The sequence below is a fragment of the Triturus cristatus genome, chromosome 11 (assembly GCF_964204655.1).
Source record: "Triturus cristatus chromosome 11, aTriCri1.1, whole genome shotgun sequence".
NCBI classification, from domain to species: Eukaryota; Metazoa; Chordata; class Amphibia; order Caudata; family Salamandridae; genus Triturus; species Triturus cristatus.
The window spans coordinates 170399758-170423701 of record NC_140594.1 but is presented as its reverse complement, the minus strand read 5'-3'; the positions used below and the strand labels follow the sequence as shown (position 1 = coordinate 170423701).

Below are 23944 nucleotides of genomic sequence, written 5' to 3'. Positions count from 1 at the left end.
TTCATAATGCACAAGACAAGTGTCTGCTAATAATTCACAAACACAAGGAATACACCAGGGTAGTAGCCGAAGCCACATCACATAATGTAAACCACAACCACCTTCGGCGAAAATACCAGAAGGAATCTTAGAATAGACACCAAAGTGCCAAACAGAACATATTAGGTAAAGTCTACCAAACCAGTGAAGATGACCTTGTCCCTACAGCTGGGACTTGAACTCCTGCCTTACAGGGACGTGTAACACCAAATGCAGGAGACATCGCCTCTGAGCTACAGCTCCTGCACCTTTGCACCTAAAACTCCTTAAAAGGACAAACTATACATCCAATGACCCCACTGTATGCAATTTCAAACATGAGGTAAACAGGGCATAAGCTGAGCAAAACCCTCAGCCTAAGTATAAATATACATATAAAAATGTATATATCCAAGTAAGCAGTCATTTGAAAATGCTCATAATAGCATACACACAATACCCTACATAAGGTATAGTATATACCACAATGGTATAACTCTTGAGTCTAAGCCCATCTTCAGAGTACTGAAAATCGAAAGATCTGTATCCCAGGTAAAGATGAGGAATTATGGCAAACAAACTAAGACTTTGAAACTGTCAGCGACAGAGACAACACCTCTGCAACATGCAAAATAACAAAAAGAGACCACTTATCGTGCAGCAGAATTCCGGGAATCTGAACTGGCCGGAATGAATACGATAGATATGCCTCAAGCAACACCAACCTGGGCGTGACAAAGAAACATATCATGTTCAATTGTGTAGATACCTTTCTACACAATACACAATTCAAGTTTGCAGAGACAATTCAAGTGGACTTATCAGTCCGGCCCGCTCTGAATCGTCTCACGCCCGAATCAGCCTGTACACCAAATAAATGGCCACCACCAAACGGCATATCTTTAAGGCTTTCTTATACAGGTTCTGAATACCCTGACTGACGCAACCACACATGTCTGCGCAGGGCAACCAACTGAGCCTTAGCTCATCCCACAGTCTGTAGTGTCCATACAACATTTTATAGTAAATCTAGCCGCTTCCCGGCCATCTTGCACTACTTGCAACAACTCCCTCCTGGCATCTTCTGAGTTAGAAGGTAGTTTCTGTGCCCCAGAATTCCACAAGGCATGTGGGAACCTACCTATAACACAAGTAGTGGTAATGGATCTCAAAGACGAGCTAAAAGAAGAAAATATATTGCTTCTACAACTTTTCACCCATCTGGCATCCTAGCCTGATTAAACTAATGGAAGTGCATCAAGATCTGAGGAAGCTGTTGCAGCTTGGACCAACAGCCCTTCCTGGAGCAATATCAAACGTAGCAGAAGATTTTAAAGAGTGTATGACTGCAGTAGGCAGATGGATAACCCAAAACTGCCTCAAGCTAAATTCCAACAAAACTGAGGTGGTTTTGTTTGGAAACGATCCAAGTTTTTGGACTCCTACCTGGTGGCCAGATTCACTGGGTCCACTTTCTACACCTTGTAGGAAAGTCAAGAACTTGGGTATTATCATTGACGATAAACTTTTGTTTAAAGATCAAGTCAATGCAGTAATTTCTTCCACATCTCTTATCCTGAGATCATGCAAAAAGATACTGCCCCTTCTCCCCAAAGAGTCGCACAAAATGGTCATTTCAGCCCTTGCCTTATCCAAACTCGACTACTGCAATAGTCTTTATCTTACCATTCAGGAGGGACTACAGAAAAAATTGCAGTTACTGCAAAATGCTGCGGCAAGACTGATATCTGCCATTCCGAAATATGCCTCTATCTCGGCTGAGATAAAAAAAATTACATTGGCTGCCAGTAAACAAACGAATACTATTTAAAGCTCTGTGCATCACGCATAGAGCTCTATATAAAAATGGACCCCTCTACCTAACAAAGCTCTTTCAATGGTATTCACCTGGAAGAAACTTGCGGTCTTCTGATGCCAATTTGGTCGCAGTCCCCAGGGTAAAAAAAGCCAACTGGGGAGGGCGCAGTTTCCTGGCAAAAGCAACCAAGGCCTGGAACCTACTGCCGCCATGCCTCAGACACATATCTAACCATCTAGAATTCAGGAAGGCACTTAAGACCAACCTTTTTACATCTTAATTCCTTACGCCGCTGCTACGACTCAGGATGGTCTTCTGTTCTATAGCGCCAGGACACCCTCGGGTATTAGTCGCGCTCTACAAAACTGATTAACATAACATAACATAGTGGGATGCCCCAAGAGACCATGAGGGGTCCCCTGGGCAGGACGGTGCCTATGGCTAACCGCTCAGACAACTGGAGCTCCTGATACAGGTTTCACCCAAGCTCCCAAAAGAAGGTCAAACAGGGACTCGTTAAAGGGGAGAATAGGTTCCACCCCTCTTACCCTGATGTAGAATATTTATCAAGGAATCCATGGACAATTCCGCCACTGGAAACTGATAGTTCAGTACCACAGCAGCCCTTTTTAGCACTTCAGCCAAAGAGGCACTCTCCTCCGTCGCCAAACCTGGTGAAGAAAGTAATTCCAAAACAGGGTAGGCTTCTAGGGTGCTAATCTCTCCCAGGTCTGTGAGCCACTCCTCAGACACAGGAGGCTGGTCAACACCACTCGTTTCAGTGTCTAACTGGCTTACTCCCGTAGAAAGATAAGGGAAGAAGAAAACAACACCAGTGGGAGAGCTCAGTAATGCTGGCACTGTGGTTGGCGCTGTCCGATGCCGACTGGACAGAGAAGCACCCGGTTCGGCGGTCAAACAATTCCGCCGACTCCAGCTGCTGGATGTACGCCGAAGGTGTGAGGCCTAGAGGCCTGTGCACCAGCTCCGTCTCTGATACAACTCCGGATTCGGAAGCTCCAATAACCATCAAAGGAGAACCCGCCGGTGTAGACCCAGTCAGAGTACCTCCTGTCTCCTTGGGGTCAGAGGGTGCACCAGAGGGAGACTGATGACCAAAACCGTTCTGCAAGAAGAAAAATACTCCCTCATTTGGTCTAGAGTCGCCCCGGCTCCAGGGTATTTAGGGAGGTGCGGAGAAGAATCCTGTAGCTGCTCCACGATCAAAGGTTGGGAGACGTCATCCAACTTACTTTTCAGTCGTTGTGTTCTTGAAGTCTTCAGCAACGTAGTCGGCGATTTCTCACACAAGCGACTTGTCGAGCTTTCTTTGGACATCGATGAGGGATGACGACACCGTGGTTTTAAAGAGAATTTGCTGCCAGGAGTTTGATGTGGAGCTCTTTCAACGCCTTTGGTCGAAGACGCTGGCAGGAACCGCACGCCTCGGAGTCGTGGTGCTCCCCGAGGCACCATAAACGGACCGTATGTGGGTCGGTGATAAGACATCTGCCTATTGCAAGTCCTGCAAGGCTTGAATCCAGATGACATAGTCTGAAAATAGCACACTGTTCTCTTGAAAAGGACGTCAGCGAAAGAGTTACATGTACTCCGGAGACGTCACATCTGGTGGACGACGTTGATGCAGAGTCGTGCAACGCCCTCTGCTGGCACGCGGACCTGCTGTGGGAAAAAGTTTCCGGATCCAGTCTCGCACCTGGGGGAGGATTCTAAAGTAAGAAGGAATCTGCGGATAGATGTCTTTATCAGATGAGGAAAATACTGATCAGCTGGCCATATTGATGGTGGAAGTTCATCTCAGTTTTTCACAGCTAGGTATGAAAAGGAGGCACCCGGTTTAACACTTTCTTATTCTAATTAGTGGATCCGATGCTGTAAAGGGCTTTATGGGAAAAGGATTCCATAGCATAGAGTTTTAAAAAGGGACTGCTTATGCATAGGGAGCCAATGGAGATGCCTGAGATTTTGGGTGGCTAGAGAAGCAGGCAGGACAGGGGGGGTGGTCTAGTTTGGACTACATGAAGGTAATGCATCAAGTGGTCAGCTTGGTAAAAGGTTTTGGGATAACCTGGGGGGGGGAAACACAAGAAGACTTAAAGCAACATTTTCAAGACTTAAAAACAGACTGCACAGCCATGATTAACTTGGGTAGCCATATTACTTTCCTGGTCTAAAAAGACTCCTAGTTTTTGGCGGATTTGGCATGGGTAGATGCAAGACCCAGATTCGCTGGCAAGCAAAAAGAAGACCTATGCGGGATAGCTTGATGAACATTAATAGGTACGTCTGTTTCGCCACTGTAACATTTTAGTTAGTCGGACTTCATCCAGGCAGCAATGGATGACACGCAAAAGCGGACTTTGGCTTGTGTCTTGGCATAGTTTTTTTTTTTTTAATAACTTTATTTATTTGCATTTTCAAAAGAAAAAGTTCTACAAAAAGAAAACAATTGGTCAAAATTATGACATACACATTCTGCAGTTAGCAAAAAGGGTCGAATGGCTAACGATAGGAATATCCCTGATGGCTAATACACAAACAGTAGAGGACAATGATATACATCCACACATACAATATTTGCTTTGTAGTTACAACAGTTGTCATGAACATTTAGCAGCTACGGCTATAGTTAGCATTGCTTGCGAGACATAATAGGGACTGGAATACTGCACGGGTTGCGCCCCTTGGTCTTATGGTGTCTATGGTGTCCGCATAGGCGTAACATTAGGCTCTTGCAAACACTGCAGGTACGCCAATAAGGGTTGCCAAATATCTACCGGTCTAGAGGCGGGAGGCTGTAGTTGGGCATACGTATCACTGGTGGTGTTGAAGTATGACATGCTGTGCAACCATGTGTGGACTGTAGGGCTAGTTTTACATGCCCACTTAATGGCCACTTCGCGTTTAGCAAGCAGGAGCGCCATCGCTACAAAATGACGCTGGGATCTAGAGAGGTCATGGACATACCCCAATAGAGCAAGGAGAGGTGATGGCGTTATTTCCACCTCAACCATCTTAGATATCTCTCACAAAATTGATTTCCAAAAGCCCTCTATCTTGAGGCACGTCCACGTCATATGTGCAAAGTCCGCATTCGGAGCACTACATCTCGGGCAGGCGTCAGACCGCGCGGGGTCAATGGGATGTAGTTTGCTTGGGGTGATATATACACGCCGCAGGAACTTAAAATGCAATAGTTTATGGCGGTGGTTCGGCGACACTTTCTGCGTTTGTGCGCGGCAACGATACCATTGGAGGTCAGTTAGGGGGTGTCCAAGATTGCCCTCCCACGCAGCCCTCACCGCCGCCTCTCTACTCAGGAGCCGTGCTATCGCCCCCTTGTAAAGTCTGGCAACCAAGTGGTTACCAGCCCCTTCACTAAGGACCCCAGTCAGGAGAGGAAATTCAGTGGGCGCCAAGGGATAGCTCTCCATGCATGCACGGAGCGCCTTCTGTACACGCATGAGCACAAAATGGTCCATAGTGGTTGCCTCCCGGAGACGAGGATCCTCAGTGCGCGTGAATATGTGCCCCCCAGGGAACAGGTCCCCAAAGGTAAGCAGCCGAAATTTAGATAGCGTTTGTTTCACTAGCGTCTCCTGCAGGATGGGTATCCAACTGTTACCGGCAAGGGGCAATGCGTGGGAGTACAGTGCACTCATACCAGTCACCTTCACCAGCTTAAGCCAGGCCCAGCTCGTGGTGGACAGCGTTTGAAGGTCATGCGGGTCTCTAGGGAAGCCGCGCGGCAGTAGTGTATAAAGTGGGGCCGGAAGTGCCAAGTACGCCTCAGGCCGATAGTATGGGATCCGAATATCCGTGTTATACCAGTGTCGAGCAAAACTTGCCTGGGCAACCAAATAATACATTTGCAGGTTTGGAACGCCAAATCCACCTCTCTCGCATGGCAGCACCAAGACATCCCATCCAACCCGGGGCTGCCTCCCACCCCTCACCAGCCTCCCAAGCAAGGTGCGCAATCTGGGAAAAAAACTATTAGAGAGGGATTGGAATCTGAAAAAATGCAAAAATTTCGGCAACACCACCATTTTTATTATGGCTATTCGGCCTGCAATTGACAAAGGGAGTCGCAGCCATCGTTCTACATTATGTTCGAGCCTCTCGACCGCCGGGCCATAGTTCAGCTGCAGGACACGGTCCTGGTCCCTGTGAATATGGATACCCAGGTATTTGACAGAGTCGTCGCACCAAGTTAATGGATAGTCCCCTGTTCTAGCACAAACCGCCTCGGTCAGCGGGAACACTTCTGATTTATCCCAATTTATGTTTACACCTGACAGGGTGCCAAATCTAGTAACCTCAGTAAGCAGCGGTGGTAAGTTGTCATCAGGGCGCCGCACGTAAAGTATTACGTCATCGGCATAGAGTGTGAGCAGCAATGGTCCAGTCTTGAATTGTAAGCAGCGATGGCTGTGCTTGCTCTGCAAATGGCGCACCAACGGGTCTAGTGCCAGTATGAAAAGGAGAGGGGACAGGGGGCATCCCTGCTGCGTACCGCGAGTGAGAGGGAATGCCCTAGTCCGCATGCCATTGAGGGGGATACAGGCCGTCGGTTGGGTGTACAACAGTCTGATCACCGCCAAAAACCGTTCAGGCTTCCCTAGATTGCGCATGGTGGTATGGAGGAATGGTCATTTCAGTGAATCGAACGCCTTTTCGGCATCTAAAAGCACCACTGCAGCCAGTAAAGTCGGCTCAAGCCTGTTCAACGTGGTAAATAATGTGCGTGTATTCAAAGCCGTGGATTTGTGTGGAATCAAGCCCGATTGTGCTGGGGAAATGTGTTGCTCGATAATCAATGCAAGCCTGATGGCTATCACTTTAGCTAAGATTTTATTGTCAAAGTTCAGCAATGACAAGGGCCTGTATAAGGAGCATTTCAACTGGTCTTTACTAGGTTTAGGTATTAGGATAATAACTGCTTCTCTTAGAGTGGGCGGGAGTATCCCCTTATCCACAGCCTCCTGAAATACGTCAATAAGATGGGGGACTAGAAGATCTTTGTACTTTTTATAGACGCAGCCTGTAAAGCTGTCTAGACCAGGCGCTTTAGAGCCATCAAGCGCATCGATGGCACTTGTGTCTTGGCATAGTTGCTTCAGATGAAACGACGATCTGGGTGTAGCCTTCATCAGAGAGGATGCAAACTAATGAGAATTATTAATGGTGTTTCTTCGAACTGAGTTGGTTTATAATATGTAATGCTACAAAAATGATTTGAAATTTTTACTGTGAATATACTGTAACATTTGTGATTTTCAGGTTGAAATGTTTAAAGTTAAGACATGTAAATGTAAGCACAATTGGTAACAAAAGGACAGAGGAAAAACTACCATAAGGGGCCGTAAAATGTTTAGGGTGTACAATCTTAAAGGGAAGCCTGCTTTGTAAGAACTTGGACAAATGAATGAACTCTAAGGTTGGTGCATTTTAAGTACAAGCAGAAGCAACTTTTATTATACTTCATGCTACTAATTCTCTGCATTATAGAACTAGAGGCTCTGGCTGTGGAGTTAGACACAGAAACAAAGAGGAATTCTAATGTGCAAAATTTACCATGTCAGACATGTCGTCTAAGGTTCGGCCTTTCACTTCATCCATTTCGCTCTTCAATGCCGATACCCTCTCAAGCTCTTCCTGTGTGTCGCTGTATCCAGATATGCCTCTCTTCTGTTCAATTGCTTGCTACAAATGGGAGAAACAGATTCAAAAGGGAAACATGAGCACAGGGATGTAGAATACTGGAATATAGTTTAGCAACTACTTAAAAGAATGTATTCATGTTACGCTAAGCTAATGACAAGCAGAACAGGCATTTGAAATAGCATGGCAAAACTTACAACAATGGGCAAAGGAGCAAGCCATGGCCTGGAACAGCAAGTAGTTCAGTTAAAACAAGCACCAGCAAAGTAAATATGTTTCACCTTTTGGCTTTGCTAATGCAGATCTTGTGACTTACCAATGCTTTTAGCTAATGCTGTCCCACATGGACACAAAAAAGGAATACTTGTTTGCTGATCCTAATTGGGATCGTCTAGATAAAAAAAGTTTGAAGTGTACATGCAAATCTGTTATCATGCATGCAATTGTATCAATCGTGACGCGACGGCGGTCATAAACAAGCGCTTGCATCACTATGTACGCAAGCATACTGCACTGATGCAGCTACAATCTCTTTTTGTTTCGTTCCAAGATGGCAGATGCCCATTTTGGGCCGGTAAATTAAAACAAGCATTTACAATGCAATAGGCCTCGCATTTGCCCGAGTTTGAGCTGTTGGTGTTGTAAGTGACAATGTCTTTTATGTGTGTGTTTTTGTTTGGAGAGGAGTGGAGTGGATGCATGAGGTGTGGAGTGGAATTATGTGGTTTGAATTGGAACTGTTAGTTGTGGAATTGAGTGGGTTGGAATTGTGTGGTGTGTATTGCATTTGTGCAGTGGAATAATGTAACATGGTGAATAGATAGCGATACGCGCTGCACAGACTAGATAGAAACCAAGATGGGGAGGGACAAGTAATTTGTGAATGAAGCGGTCAAAGAGCTCCAGACAGAGGAGCAGAAAGAGTATGTGTGAAGAGAGAAAGAAGGGTAGAGCAGGCCATAGATGCATAAAGAGGAAGCTCCTGTGTAAACAGAAGACAACCTAAGAAGAGGAAGAGCATGTGCGTTTGTGGATGGATATCTTGATAAGGCACGCAAAAGAAAGTGTTATCGAAGACCTGAAGTGAACCACATGGGAGAGGCGGGAAGAGTGCATGAGACAAAGGTGTGGGAAAGAGTACGAGAGAGAGAGAGGGATGAGTGGGAGGGGAACCCAGAGAAGTGGAAAGTGCACAGAATGAGGAGGCATGTGAAGGTAGTATGTGGGAGCAGGCAGTATAGAGAGGAGACAGGGAGTGTGAGGGATGGATGAGAGGGTTGCAGTGGAATTGCGAGATATGAGGGGGTAGTGGTAGTGTGAGGGAAGGGGAAGTGGAAGTGGATGTGTGGGAGAGAGATGACAAGGTTGGTGGAAGTGTGAGGTAGAGATGGGTTGTTTTTGAATTGCTTGTTGTGGAATATTGTGTTGTGAAACTGGATGGTTTGGTGTGAAGTTGTGTAGTTGAACTATGTGGCATGGTGTACTGTGGAATTATGTTGATAGTAATTAAATGTTATTAACTATCAGAAATATGTAGAGTGAGATTGTGTGTGATGGACTTAATTATGTGGAATGGTATTTTGCAATGTGGAGTGGTGCAGGTTAGAGAGGAAAGGTGCAAGGTAGAGGGGAGTGATGCAGGGTAGAGTTCAAAGGTATGAGTGCAGTGGTCTGGTGTGCAGTGATGCAGAATAAATTAGAGTGGCGTAGAGTGGACTGATGCAGAATAGAGTGGCGTAGAGTTTAGTGGAGTGGTGTAGAGTTGAGTTCAGTGGTGAGACTGCAGTGGCACAGAGTGCATAGTAAAGTGGGGTAGAGTGTACTGGCAGAGTAGAGTGGTGCACTGTAGATTACAGTGGCGTACAGTAGAGTGGTGCGCAGAGTATAGTGGTGCAAAGTGCACTGGTGCAGAGTACATTGGCATAGAGTTCACTGGCGTAGAGTTAAGTGGTATGGAGTGGTCCAGAGTAGAGTGCAGTGGCACAGAGCAAATTGGCGCAGAGCAGAGTGCAGCTGAGAGGTGTAGAGTGCATTGTAGCAGAGTGCAGTGGTGTAGATTGTGCAGAGAAAAGTGACATTGAAGGCAATGGTTTAAAGTAGAGTGGACCAGAGTGCAGTAGAGTCAAGAGTTGCAGAGTACCATATTGTGGGGTGCTGTGGTGCACAGTATATTCGCGTGCAGTGATGCAGAGTGCAGTTGCGTAGATCGTACCGGTGCAGAGTGGAATGAAGTGACGTAGAGTATATTGTTTCGAGGTGGAGTGAAGTGGCGAAAAGCGAGTGGTGAAGAGTAGAGTAGTGTGGAGTAGAGTGCACTGGTATAGAGTACAGTGGTTTAGAGCAGAGAGGCATCGAGTAACGCGGCACAGAGTGGAGTAGTGCAGAGTAGAGTGCATTGACGCAGTGTGGAGTGGAATGGCATACTGTGGAGTGGTGCAGAGTGTATTGCAGTGACACCGTGTAGAGTGGCGTAGTGTGGATTGGTGCCAGGTTTTGGAGTGGTGCAGAGTAGACTGAAGTTGGTTAAGGTGGAGTATGCATGGTATGGTAGCACACGGCCATTAGAGACAACACATCTTCAATAGGAATGGCCATTGCATCTGCACTGACATACAGTTTTACTGATAAAAGTATACAGCACCCAAATGATAATGTGTGGAAATGTCATCACCAAGTGTAATGATTTGTTCGCATTAAAATACTTGGTTTCACCACATTCTGAATTATCAAAAAATATTCTTTATTCGTACTTTCCATATTTAAAAAAATCTACACAGTTCATTTACAGACATTTGAATTTTGTTTTGTGTTAGAAATAAATTAACATGGTACAGCATACCCCAAGTAGCCAGCATGATTGTCATATAAATCCTCTCACTTTGAAGTCAGTGAAAGAAAAGTAAACAACAAAATTCCTGTAAGACAGACACTGACATTTGACCTCTGTCTTTGAATGCACAGCAAATGTGACAAGATAAGAACAAGATTTAATGGGCTGTTTAAAGAAATTGTGTAATGGTGGACGAATACACTAAAAAGGGTTTGGGCAAGGAAAGGGACGAACTCAAGCTGGACAGCCTAAAACAAATAAAGCCAGCAAACAGACACGAAGCAAATGTGAGTTATAAACCACAAAGCCAATGGTAAGCAACGGGCGGGATGCATTCCCAGGGAACCTTTCCAAATGTCTGCAAGATGTTGTTAGGCTTTGAACTAAAAACAGCCTCCCTTGCATTCCACTGGAGCACACAGTGAAACAGACAAGCGAAAAATTGTAAGATGATCAATGATATGCCTGAAAATATCTAATGCCAATGGCTGAAAGTTACAGAGCTAAAGAAGCCAATGGCTTGTGGAGTTACATTCAAAGTCCATTAAAATAAGTACAGGAGACTCTAAACCCCCCAAAGAAAGAGGCTAAGCAATCCGTTATTCGCCTACCCTCATGTCACCTCCATCCGAGATATAGTACAGACAATGTGAAAGAATCAAGTCATTCTCCAAAAAACTTCATTCTAATTGTATATTATCTCAATCTGTTAATAGGTGCAGAGAGGTGATGTGCCCTTCACCTCACCAAGCTTACTCTGGTTGTTTTTGGAGCTTTCTTTGTGTCAAATACAAAAAGAACTATTGATGGACAGAATGCAGAACAATGTCATACATTCACCCCAGTACAGAGATCTGGGCCTAAATCCATCGTTTTTTTGCTCACCATGCCATTTCAGTTTGGACCCAGCCATATGCAAATCAGTCTTGACCCTGTGCCCAATGGGAACAGTCCAGCCCGAACTGCCAGGCCAGGCCCTCCCTGGACTGGAAACAAGCATCCTAGGACCAGTTTCGGTGTTTCACCCCTCTTCAGCCAGGATAGCTTGATTCCAGTGGCATGTAGAGCACGGGACTCACGTCTGAGCATACCCGTCCCACTCGGGGTGACAAATGCAAAAAGAACTATTGATGCACAGAATTCAGAACAATGTCATACAGTCACCCCAGTACAGAGATCTGGGCCTAAATCCATCATTTTTTTTCGGGCTGGACTATTCCCATGAGGCTCAGGGTCAAGACTGATTTGCATATGGCCATGTCTAAACTGGGGTGGCGTGGTGAGCAAAATAACGATGGATTAAACCCAGATATGTGACTGGGGGTGAATGTTTTGCCAATGTCCATCATCTTGTGTGTTTTGCTGTTCGCTCTATGTGGGAAGGGTATGCCCAGACGTGGGTCCCGTGCTCACTACGCCACTGGAGTCAAGATATCCTGGCTGAAGAGGGGTGAAACCCCGAAACCGGTCCTAGGATGCTTGATTCCGGTCCAGGGAAGATATGGCTTGGCAGTTCAGGCTGGACTGTTCCCATGAGGCACAGGGTTAAGACTGATTTGCATATGGCCATGTCTGAACTGGGGTGGCGTGGTGAGCAAAATAACGATGGATTAAACCCAGATCTGTGACTGGGGGTGAATGTTTTGCCAATGTGCAACATTCCGTCCATCATCTTGAGTGTTTTGCTTTCTCTGTGTCAAACGAACAAGTTACTTACCTTCGGTAACGCTTTTTCTGGTGGATACAATATCTGTCTGTGGATTCCTCACCTTGTGAATATACCCTGCGCCAGCATTCCATGGAATGTTTTCCCCAGAATTCTACGCCGACGTGGACGTCATAATACCTCGGCTCCGCTCACGATTCCGTATGACGTCACTGGAGCCATAAGAGAGCCACTTCGGCGTGATGACGTCAGTTCCACCCATTTTTTCCGTGCCTCCGAGGTGAACAGGTGGACCGACAACAGATTCAAAGTATACACAGTATACAACATTCAAACAAATATACATAGTACATATACAACAAGGAAAGCTAAGGAACAGAAGCATTTCCTATAAGTGTACCAGATAAAACAACATGTCAAGCAAGGCAACCTTTAAGGTATACAAAGGTGGACAACGGGAAGGCGGGTGGGCCAGTGAGGAATCCACATGCAGATATTGTATCCACCAGAAAAGCGCTACCGAAGGTAAGTAACTTGTTCTTCCGATGGATACATCTGCCAGTGGATTCCTCACCTTGTGAATAGATTCCCACAGCTGTCCCACTCCCGGAGGAGGGTGTCCACCTTCCTATACCAAAAGGTCCTGCAAGACAGAGCGCGCAAAGTGGCCCTACCTCCTCATCTCAGAGTCTAAGCAATAATGCTATGTGAAAGTATGGAGGGAGGCCCAAGTCGCGGCTTTACAAATGTCTGCCACAGGAACACCCCTGGCCAAAGCAGAGGTAGAAGATTTAGCTCTCGTTGAATGAGATCCAATACCCTCAGGAGGAACCTTACCAGCAAGGGCGTAGCAGATCTTGATGGCTAGGATGATCCATCTGGACAGAGTACGCTTGGTGCACAGCTTTGCCTTTAGATTGTCAAATATAGCCCACGAAGAGCTGATCAACCAAACAAAAGTCCTTCTGTCCAAATAAAAGCTCACAGCTCTCTTAGGGTCCAATCGGTGAAGTCTTTCCTCCTCCTTGGAAGGATGAGAAGGTGGATAAAACACAGGGAGAGTAACGGACTGCCCCAGATGAAAGGGAGTAACTACCTTAGGTAGGAAAGCAGCCCTGGTCCTAAGAACCATCCTTTCAGCATGTAAGGATAAAAACGGGGGTTTTGAACTAAGAGCTTGAAGCTCACTCACCCTCCTTGCCGAGGTTATGGCTACAAGAAAGACCGTTTTAAAGACAACAGTCTCAAAGGACAGCTATGAAGGGGCTCAAAAGGAGACCCCATCAAAAAAGTTAAGACAAGATTAAGGTCCCACTGTGGCATCACAAAGGGAGTAGGTGGAAACCTGTTAGTAAGACCTTTGATAAATCTTAATACAATAGGAGATTTAAATAATGATGGCTGATCTGGAAGACAAAGAAAAGACGATAAGGCTGATAAATAGCCCTTAACCGTGGCCTCAGCACAACCCTGCTGAGCCAAGGAAAGAGCCAACTGAAGCACATTGGAAAGATGGGCCTTTAAAGAGTCAATGGATCTCTCTCCACACCATTTTACAAACTTAGACCACCTGTAGGAGTAAATGGACTTGGTGGAGTGTCGCCTGGCCGATAAACAAACATCCACCACATCAGGCGGGAGAGAGAAAGAACTCAGGTTGCCCCATTCAATCTCCAGGCATGAAGGTGCAGGCTCTGGAGGTGGGGGTGTAAAACCTGCCCCTCCGACTGCGAGAGGAGGTCTGCTCTGAGCGGGAAACGGAGCGGAGGGTGCGATGAAAGGTGAAGTAGATCTGTGTACCACACCCTTCTTGGCCAATCCGGGGCAACCAAAATAACTTGGGCCCGGTCTTGGTGAATCTTCCTCAGAACCCAAGGAATCAAGGGTATGAGAGGAAACGCGTAAAGGAGATGTGTGCTCCAACTCAACTGAAACGCGTCCCCCAACGCCCCCTGCAACGGAAACTGGAGACTGCAGAATGACGGGCAATGCGCGTTTTCGCGAGTGGCAAAAAAGTCCATCCGAGGAGTCCCCCACGTTCGAAAGACGTGACGAACCACCTCCGGATGGAGTCTCCACTCGTGGTCGGCAGAGAGCTGTCGCCTGAGACTGTCCGCACGTACGTTCAGCACCCCGGCCAGATGATTCACCATCAAGCAAATCCGATGGTCCTGAGCCCAGGACCAGACTCGCAAAGCCTCTCTGCAGAGACGGTACGACCCTACTCTTCCCTGCTTGTTGACATACCACATCGCGGTAGTGTTGTCCGTCAGGACTTGAACCGACTGACCGCGAAGGGAAGAAGAAAGGCCTTGAGCGCCAAACGTATCGCCCGCAATTCCAGAAGATTGATATGAAGCAATCTTTCCTCTGGTGACCAAAGACCCTTGATCTCCAGATCCCCCAGATGAGCACCCCACCCCAAGGTGGAGGCATCCGTTATCACTGTGGCCACTGATGGAGGAAGATGAAAGGGCTTTCCTTGAGACAGATTGCCCCCCACACTCCACCAAGACAGATCTGCTGCAGCTTCTCTGGAGATCTTGATCGACTCCCTGATATCTCTGTTGTGCTGATACCACTGCCTGCGGAGGCACCACTGGAGTGCCATCATGTGCCAGCGTGCATGGTTGACCAACAGAATGCAGGAGGCGAACAGACCGAGCAAGCGAAGGTCCTTCAGAACTGGAACAACCGCTCCATTGTAGAATAAAGGGATCATTTCCTGAATGTCGAGAATTCTTTGAGGAGGAGGAAATGCTTGACACATAGTAGTGTCCAGTACTGCCCCTATGAACAGGTTGCGTTGAGAGGGCACCAGGTGAGATTTGGGCACATTGATCGAAAAACCCAAGTCGAATAACAGTTGAGATGTTACATGCAGATGATGTTGCACGATCTCTGGGGACTCCGCTTTCAGAAGCCAGTCGTCCAGGTAGGGGAAGACCGGAATCCCCGACCTCCTGAGATGAGCAGCCACTACTGCCATCACCTTTGTGAAGACTCGAGGTGCAGTAGTAAGACCAAATGGGAGGACCGCAAACTGGTAGTGTTGCAACCAGGTACTTCCTGTGCGACTTCAGGATTGGGACGTGGAAATACGCATCCTGCAAGTCGATGGACACCATCCAGTCCTCTTGATACAGTGCCTGAAGAACCTGCACGACAGTGAGCATCTTGAACCTCTCCTGCTTGAGAAATAGATTCAAGATTCTAAGGTCCAGGATAGGACGTAGCCTGCCATTCTTCTTGAGAATCAGGAAATATCGGGAGTAGCATCCCTGACCCCTTTCCTGCTCCGGAACCACCTCTATCGCACCTTTTTGAAGCAATGCAAGAACCTCCTTCTGCAGAAGAAGCAGATGGTCCTCTGAGAAAAAACCTTGGCAAGGAGGGTAAGGGGAAGGAAACTCCCGAAAGGGAAGGGCGTACCCATTCTCTACGAGGTTTAAAACCCAAAGGTCCGTCATGACCGATTTCCAACCTCGCAGAAAGTGGGGCACCCGACCCCCTACAGGTCTCACATGATCTAGGATGGGGGATCTAGGGCTGCTTCCCTGAAGCTTCATTGGGAGCAGAGGATGCTGAAGATGAGGAGGGATTGCGACCAGAACCTCTCCGGCCCCTTTGTCTTCCTCTATATGATCTATAGAGAGGATTTTGCTGCTGTTGTTGCTGCGGCTGACGGAAGGAACGAAAAGACGACCTGCCAAATCCTCTATACTTCCTGAAGCCAAATCCCTTAGCCGGCGTCTGCAAACCCAAAGATTTCGCAGTAACCCTGCTATCTTTAAATCTCTGCAAGGCAGAATCAGCTTTTTCCCCAAAAAGCTTTTCCCCATCGAAAGGCAAGTCGACTAGAGTGGCCTGAACATCAGCAGAGAAGCCGGAAGAACAAAGCCAATCCTGCCTTCTAGTGGCTATTGAAAATCCCATAATTCTAGCCACGGAATCAGCCGTATCTAGGCCCAACTGAAAACTTGCCTGGCGGCAGCTTGAGTGTCCGCATCAACCTCCATAAAAGAGGCCTTCTCCTCTTCAGGCAGTTTAGGGGCTAACTGCTTCACCGAGTCCATCAAAGCATGAAGGTAGTGCCCCAATAAACAAGTAGCATTAGTCGACTTAAGCGCCATGCTTCCAGATGAAAAGAACTTTTTAGCTGATTGTTCGATCTTTTTAGAATCCCTGTCAGCTGGTGCTTGAGAGAAGGCGCCTGAAGATTGCTTCGAGCAGGAAGCTTTCACTACAAGGCTCTCTGGTGAAGGGTGGGAGGAAAGGAAGCTCGGGTCCCCCGGAGCTACTCTATACCTCCTTGCCACTTGTCTGGAGACTGCAGGTGAAGAAAGTGGCTTGCGCCAAACATCCATAACAGGCTCTAAAATAGCCTCATTAAAGGGCAACAAGTGCTCAACAATTGAAGATGGTGAATGAAGGACTACAGTTAAAAGGTTTGGCTTGTACTCTGCAGAGGGCAACTGTAAGTCCAACAACTCTGCAGCCTTCCTGATGACCAAATGATAAGGAGCCAACTCTTGTGGAGGAGAAGATCTGGAAGAAGAATGCTCCCATTCTGGAGTAGTATCAAGCCCACTTGCATCCTGAATGCCCTCAAACTCAGTGGAATCACCAACTTCACCTTCCTCCACTTCCTCCCTATATCGTTCCTCCTTTATAATCCTCTGAGCCTCTCTCCGAGAACGGATCGGGCACGGCGTCGGCAGCGCCGAACGCGGAGTCGGCGGCACCGACCGTGGAGTCGGTGCTGCCAGAGGAGTAGGCGACGCCGGACGCGGCGCAGATGGAGTCGGCACCGGCGTCGAGGAAGGCTCCGAAGATGGCAAACGATCCAGTCGAGGCCGGGAGGATGGATCTCCAGACTGTGCCGGGAACTGCCATGAAGGAGCCATCGGCAAGAAGGGCATAAAAGGTGCCTGAGCATAATGTTGCGGCACGCCCAAAGTATACGCCTTTGGACCCACGGGACCAGAAGGTGCGCCGGATGGGAAGGCAGCTCTTTGAAAAACCCCATACATAGCATTGAGGAAATGCGTCGGATCCGCTCCCGGAGTCGGGAAATGCAGGTATGGGTTCGACCCTGAATCCGGTCGAGGAGTAGCAGGAGCCGGAGCCGAAGTATCCTCAACTGGAGTCGCAGGTTCAGCTGGCACTGGAGAAAGTTCTTCCACCTGCTCCGGCTCGGCGTCGGAAGCTGGAGACTCCACTGGCGCCGTAGATTGCGCCGGAGTCAACCTGGGCGAAGGTGTCTTCTCCGGAGACACACGAGGAGAAGGGGAATCGAAGCCTTACTCTTCGACGATCGGCGCCGAGAGCTATGCTTCCTCTTCTTTCTGTGCCTCCTCGACTTCGAAGAGTGTGAAGTCGACGACTCCGGCTTCGACTTCTCCTTCTTCCTATCTCTCTTTTCCTTGGCCATGAACAGTTTTGCTTACCCCTCTTTCAGGGCCTTGGGATTAATCTTTCTGCAGCAGGAGCAGTCATCCACATCATGGTCTGATGAAAGGCACCACAAACAATCTTCGTGGGGGTCAGTGATGGACAGGTGACCCCCACATTCCCTACAAGGTTTGAATCCTTACTTCCTCGTCGAAGACATGGTAAATCCAGAAACACTAACCCACTGCAAGACAACAAAGTAGCAGGAGAGTGCTGCAAAACCGTTATGCGGCGACGGCGCGGAAATAAGGGAACTGACGTCATCACGCCGACGTGGCTCTCTTATGGCTCCGGTGACGTCATACGGAGTCGCAAGCGGAGCAGAGGTATTATGACGTCCACGTCGGCGTAGAGAGCTGGGGAAAAAATTCCGTGGAATGCTGGCTCAGGGGATATTCACAAGGTGAGGAATCCACTGGCAGATGTATCCATCAGAACACTCTTTCTTTGCATCTATCTTGTCACATTCTTTACACCTCCACTGCTCCTCAGTAGCAGAGGCACCCTTTTGTCACCAGCCATCCTCATCTACCACTTTCTAAGATGGAGAGCAGTAGGCCTTTGACTGAACTGAAATTTAGAACGACTTCCCATTAACAAAGTGTGTCAAGAAGTACTAAATCAATAACAGGAACATGCAGCTCTTGAGCAAAAAAATTGATTCTCTGTATGCAAGTCAGATGTCACTCAGAGGGACGATCAGCTCATGGATGTGAGGTAGGTGAGAGGCGGAATGGCACCCTGAATGTCTCTGCTGCGTACAAGAGTTCGGCAAACAGAACAAGATCACCATGACCAATGATAAGGGCCGGCTGAGCAAAGAGGAGATCAAGCAAATGGTACAGGACGCAGAGAGATTAAAAAAAAGATAATGAAGCCTAGAGAGAGACGGCTGCTGCCAAGAACTCAGTTGAATTCTACGCCTTCAACATGAAAAGCACTGTGGGGGACGACAAACTTTAAGAGCAAATCAGCAAAGAAGAATATCGTGAACAAATGTAACCAGACCATCTCCTGGCTGGAGAGCAACCAGCTGGCAAACAAGGAGTACGAGCACCAGCAGAGAGAGCTGGAGAAGGTCTGTAACCCCCCATAATCTCAAAATCGACCAGGGTGGGATGCCTAAGGGAATGCCCGGTGCCGACTTCAGCCGATCAGGCTTCACCGGGTGGTTGCAAGCCTCGCCTTACTATTGAGGAGGTGGATTAATTTAACAGAGACCGTAGCACTTTCTTTCACTTGCGAATGACTAATGGGCATGTTAACTCACACTTGTTCAGTTTAAAGCCTCAAATTATGACTTTACAAATGAGATTTCAATTGGAAAATGACTTGTTTTTCCAGCTTATGTTGACATCAAAATATACATTAGTCCAACATGTACTGGTTTTTCCTCATGCTAAGACTTAATTTGATGACTTTTTCAAATCTCAATTGTTGTGCTTACTACTGTTAAAACTCTGTTTCATATTGGTATTCTAGGTTATGTCATGTTGGTGAATAGGTTTAGATAGATTATTTTCAAATATATTTTTGTTAAGAAAAAGACTACAATAAAGCAGTAAGAACTTCTAATGTTTTCACTTTTCTTATTTCGGAACGGTTTGCTCATGGCATTAAATTACCAAACTGGGTTAAAAGCCAACTTAATTGCTGGCTGTTTGGGTGGGCTTAATTATGGGTGGGGATCTGTAGCTGGCAGGGTCTATAGCTGTTTATTCAAGACTGCCTGCTGTTATTAGGTCGTGTTATGTTGCAAATGGTTATGCATACATTCATGGAGATTTTTATGTTGTGACTGTTTCTCTATGGTGCTACCATTGTTTCATGGTAATTTGTAAGAGGCTACATTAAAGGAAGTAACATAAAGCCTCATTCATAATGCTTTGCTGTGTTAGTCCAAACAAAAAACTCTGCAAAACATTGCGTTTTTATTGGTACTAGACATGGCAGTTTTGCTATATGCTGAAAGGGCCACCAGGGTCATCCACTGACTGTAATGATTCCCCTCTCCACTTCCCAATCCTGCTTCAGGTGTACACACATCTCCACTGCTCATGCCTGCGTCCATTGTCCAGACCAGTTGGCATATCTGGCACAACTGCAATGCCAATACTTCTCTTCAAGGGGCAGTACCTCTGTTCACCTACACTGTGAAGGTGTCCGCATCTCTGCATCGGGTCTGATTCAAGAAGCAGACCTTGGATTTTTGACGGGGCTCAATTTTTGGTGTTCTTGTTCAGTTTGATTTTGGACAGATCAGCATATATTCTATATAGATGCACCACACAACACCATTTCAGGAACAAATGTACCTTGGGAGAGGGGTGGCGCAGTGGCCAGATCAGCAGACTCCAGAGTGCAGGGTTCACGGTGTGATCTCTGGTGCCGGCAGGCAGCTCAGATCAGCATTATGTGACCCTGGGCAATAGCTCACTTAATCTGACGGCTCCCAGGGCCTTGAAACCCCTAAGGGGGGTGATATGCTCGCGCTTTACAAATAGGAATTAATACTATTATCTGATGTAAGAAAATGACACAATGAGTTGAACATCTACAGATGATATCCCTGGACATTCTAAAGTTCAGAGATTGGAAGTATGACACTTTTTTCATTAGTAACGCATCATTTGCAACATTAGTTATTTCATTATTTAACACTGTAAAAAATGATTATTGGAATAGAATACCCTTTAACAGAGCTGAATGCATTGTATTACAATTCGTGAAGTCAGTGCACCTGTTGGGAATCCTAGATTGTCAGCCAGTAGAGAGCACCAAAATATGCAACACTTAAGTCCTTGAAATTAAAATGTAGGGCACTTAGGCCTAAAATCGTGCATATTTTGATTGAGTAGCCCCAAGGAGGGTATGTTTTGGGGTGTATTAAATATAGAATCCAATAACTCTCTAAACTGAACTCACGTTTTAGGGGAAAAAAACACTTTTTAAACCAGCCCATTGCTAAATATACACATGCTAAGTGCCGTTTAACACCTTGGTTGTTTTTCAGTGGTCTCATTTGTAGCATTGCGTGAGTTTGATTGTAGGCCCGCCTATGAGCGCCTCTGATGCACAAGTTAGAGCAGTAAGCAGGGTTTAAGCATAATAACGACCTGAAGGTTCCTCGAGAGATCGGGTTGTGATTTATGGGCTAATATGCCAGATTTCCTTCCTCTAAAGCCTGCTGGGGGCTCGACAGAGTGTGGAGCTGCTGAAGGTGACACCCTTCGCATGCAGGGCCCGCAGAGCAGCACTCTGAGCTGTCCCGAAACAAAACCAAATGAGTTGCATCTCTGTTTAGCCACAGCACGATTCAAATGGGTTTCGAAGAAAACAAATAGCAAAAAGTAATGCAGGTGCCTCTCGCTACAGTAATTAAAAATACACCTGAGAGTTTAGAGGTACACGTTAACATGTTTAAGTTGCCCCTCAACCTTGTGTATGGAGTTCGTGCAGCCTATGCCCCTCAAGACATCTCCGTTTCTAAAAGTGTTAAGTAGAACAATTTGCATTTACACCACATACAACGAGGCCCGGACAACATCAGCTGAATGTTTTTTATGAGGCCGATTGATCAGTGCCACATGCTCTGCATCCGCAACCTCCGGTGTGAAGCACAACCAACCCCCAACCAATGCTGCTGCTCATTAGGTCTCGGCTAGCGAAGGCTGCGCTTGCGCAGTCTCGCTCGCGAGATTTAATGACTTGGAGAGGAGGGGCTTGAACCCGCCCCTCTTCTCTCCTCTTCTCCATTGGCTGGCCTCTTAAATGCTGGCCAGCCATTGGAGAAGAGGTTCGTCTCGCAAAACAGGCCCCGTCCTTTTCGGATTCGGGGGCGTTTTTTTTCGCTACTTTTCGCTGGGCGTGTTTTTCTCTCCTCCAGCCAATGGCAAGAGGAGAGAAAAAGAAAAACACGCCCCCGAATCCGAAACCGCCGCTGCCTTTCTCCGAGGCATTTCTGCTTGACCCTGAGAAAGGCGGCGGTGTTAATGGCGTCCTCTCCCCCTGCTGTCGGCTCCTCAATGCGTCACATCACAGCTTGCACAGGTATTAGCATATAATAGTTCTGGGCGTTGCGTGTGGAATTATTGGACCATAATGTACCTTCACTTGTTGTCAACCATATATAGCGCACACATCTACCGTGCATACCTCCTGTGCTTCTATACCTTGAACATCTCAATTGGATGTTTTTGGCCGTAATGCACGTACAGTGGTTGTAAACGCTCGTTCGCTGGCTGTGAATCACATGCAGTTCACTCATCTTTCAAGCATACACCCTGTGCTTAAAAATACGAGAAGCCCTTTGTAGAACTATTGGACCGTAATGCACGTTCACAGGTTGTGACTCATATATACCTTCACGCATCTCTTGTGCTTGCTATCACGTGACCTCCTGGGTGGAATTATTAGACCATGGCGCGCGCGTTCGCCAGCTGTGAATCATATATATAGCCCACGCATGTCTCGCTCATACTCCTGTGCTTTCATTCATGTGAACTTCTCGATGGAACTGCCGGACGATAATGCACGTCCCCTGCTTGTGAATCAATTATACCTCACGCATCTACGGTGCATAACATGTGCTCCCTATTCCTGTCACGTGCACTTATCGGACGACTGGTTGTGAATCATACATTGCTCACGCACTTCTCGTGCACACCCCCGTGCTTCCCATCACGTGAACTCCTCGGTGTAATTATTGGACCGTAAAGCACGTTCACAAGTTATAAATGATTTACACATCTCGCAGCCTACCTTCCTGTGCTTCCCCTGCCTGGTGTACCAACGCAGACCGAGCCCCCCCCTTCCCCACAGCGCGTGGGTCTGCGCTGCCACGCTCGGGCTGCTGCAGGCAGAGCGCCCATCCCGCCCTCCCCAGGGGGCAGGCGAAGCATCCAAACATGGCCGTATAAAGCCCGCACTACTCAGCACTTGTTATTCTTTACGTCTGTTTTCATTTTTCACGACAGATAATAGCATATCTACATTTAATAAGCTCAGTATGCAAATGGTATTGGATTTGTTTTTACTGTAAAACTTCTTACAAAAACCATTCATGGTTGTCTGCTGTGTATGTACATGTGCTTGCGCGGGCGGCCGTCAAAGTTTGTTTTAAAGTTTCAAAAACAATCAAGTGAAACCAGCATTAGCAAGTCATTACCATAATCATGGGGCCTGCGCATCTTGAAATTCTATTAACTCTCTGTTTGCATTACCATCCTTGAGTTGGGCATCAGCATTTAAGTTTCATGCTGTAGCCTACTCAGGTCGTTGTTTCTTTGAGTTTTGCCACTAATTGATAGTGGATGTGATCCCGTGTACAACTTCGAAAATGCACATTCACCAACACTCCTTTTCCCATCACAGACCTGCAACATACTGATCTACTGTTGTAGTTTGTCATTGTGCTGCTCTTAACATACTAGAATGCTGTCGGGCATCATTCACTTGACCACTAAACTGAAATTCGTGTATCCGTTTACATGTCGGTGTGAATGTCTGTGTGTTTTGTGTGTGTGTGAGGCTTTGTCCATGATCATATGTAGATAATCAGCTTTTCATGGATGTGGGCAAGTGCGTTACTCGCTGTACATCTCCTTTTTTGTGTAATTTGATGCATGCATTAATCCATGTTGATTTATCTTAAAGCACAAGGCTACATCATATTTAGTGGTAAGCCGTGTGCTTATAGTCCTCCTCTAATACATTTTTAGGTCTCGGCTCGAAGGCTGCGCTTGCGCAGTCTCGCTCCGAGATTTAATGTTTAGGAGTGGGGCTTTAACCCGCCCCTTTTTTTTACCTCTTCTCCATTGGCTGGCCTCTGAAATACTGGTCAGTCCATTGGAGAAGAGCATTGTCTCTCCAAACAAGCCCCGTCTTTTTCGGATTCGGGGGCGTGTTTTTCGATTCTTTCTCTCCTCTGGAATGTAAACATTCCAGCCAATGGCAAGAGGAGAGAAAGAAAAACACGCCCCCGAATCCGAAAACGCCACTGCGTTTCTCCGAGGCATTTCTGCTTCACCTCGGAGAAAGGCGGTGGTGTTAATGGCATCCTCTCCCCCTGCTGTCGGCTCCTCAATGTGTCACGTCGCAGCTTGCACAGGTATTAGCATATAATAGTTCTGGGCGTTGCGTGTCGGTAACTCCTATCATGGGCCCAATAGCAGTCTAGCGTTCACAATATCACACTCTCCCGCAGGATGCACTCCGCAGCATGAGCGGTAAGCCCGGTTCTTGATTTGCCCTTCACAATTCCTTCCTGTAGTGTGAGCAGCAGCAGCACACACGGCACTTTCTAGTGCATGAGCTGGAACCCACGATCACCCTGTGCTCCGTCTCCGCTCTGGATTTTGGTGAAGTTGCAGTGTGGAGTAGGCCGCCTATTCGCCTGTATATTGTCACCAGACACTGCCACACTTTTTTACTGCTGCTTAATCGCGTCCCACGGACCGCGACCCAGTGGGGC

General features: G+C 47.0%; 1 protein-coding gene across 2 annotated transcripts in view; it reads right to left on the bottom strand.

Moving 5' to 3' along the window:
- IFT81 (intraflagellar transport 81) overlaps positions 1 to 23944 on the bottom strand; it is an 872384-nt gene that overhangs the window by 237609 nt on the left and 610831 nt on the right. For both annotated transcript variants that reach the window (XM_085633362.1, XM_085633363.1), the window contains exon 13: positions 7436 to 7564. In XM_085633362.1, the coding sequence (XP_085489488.1) occupies positions 7436 to 7564 (129 nt within the window). The remainder of the gene's footprint in view (positions 1 to 7435; positions 7565 to 23944) is intronic.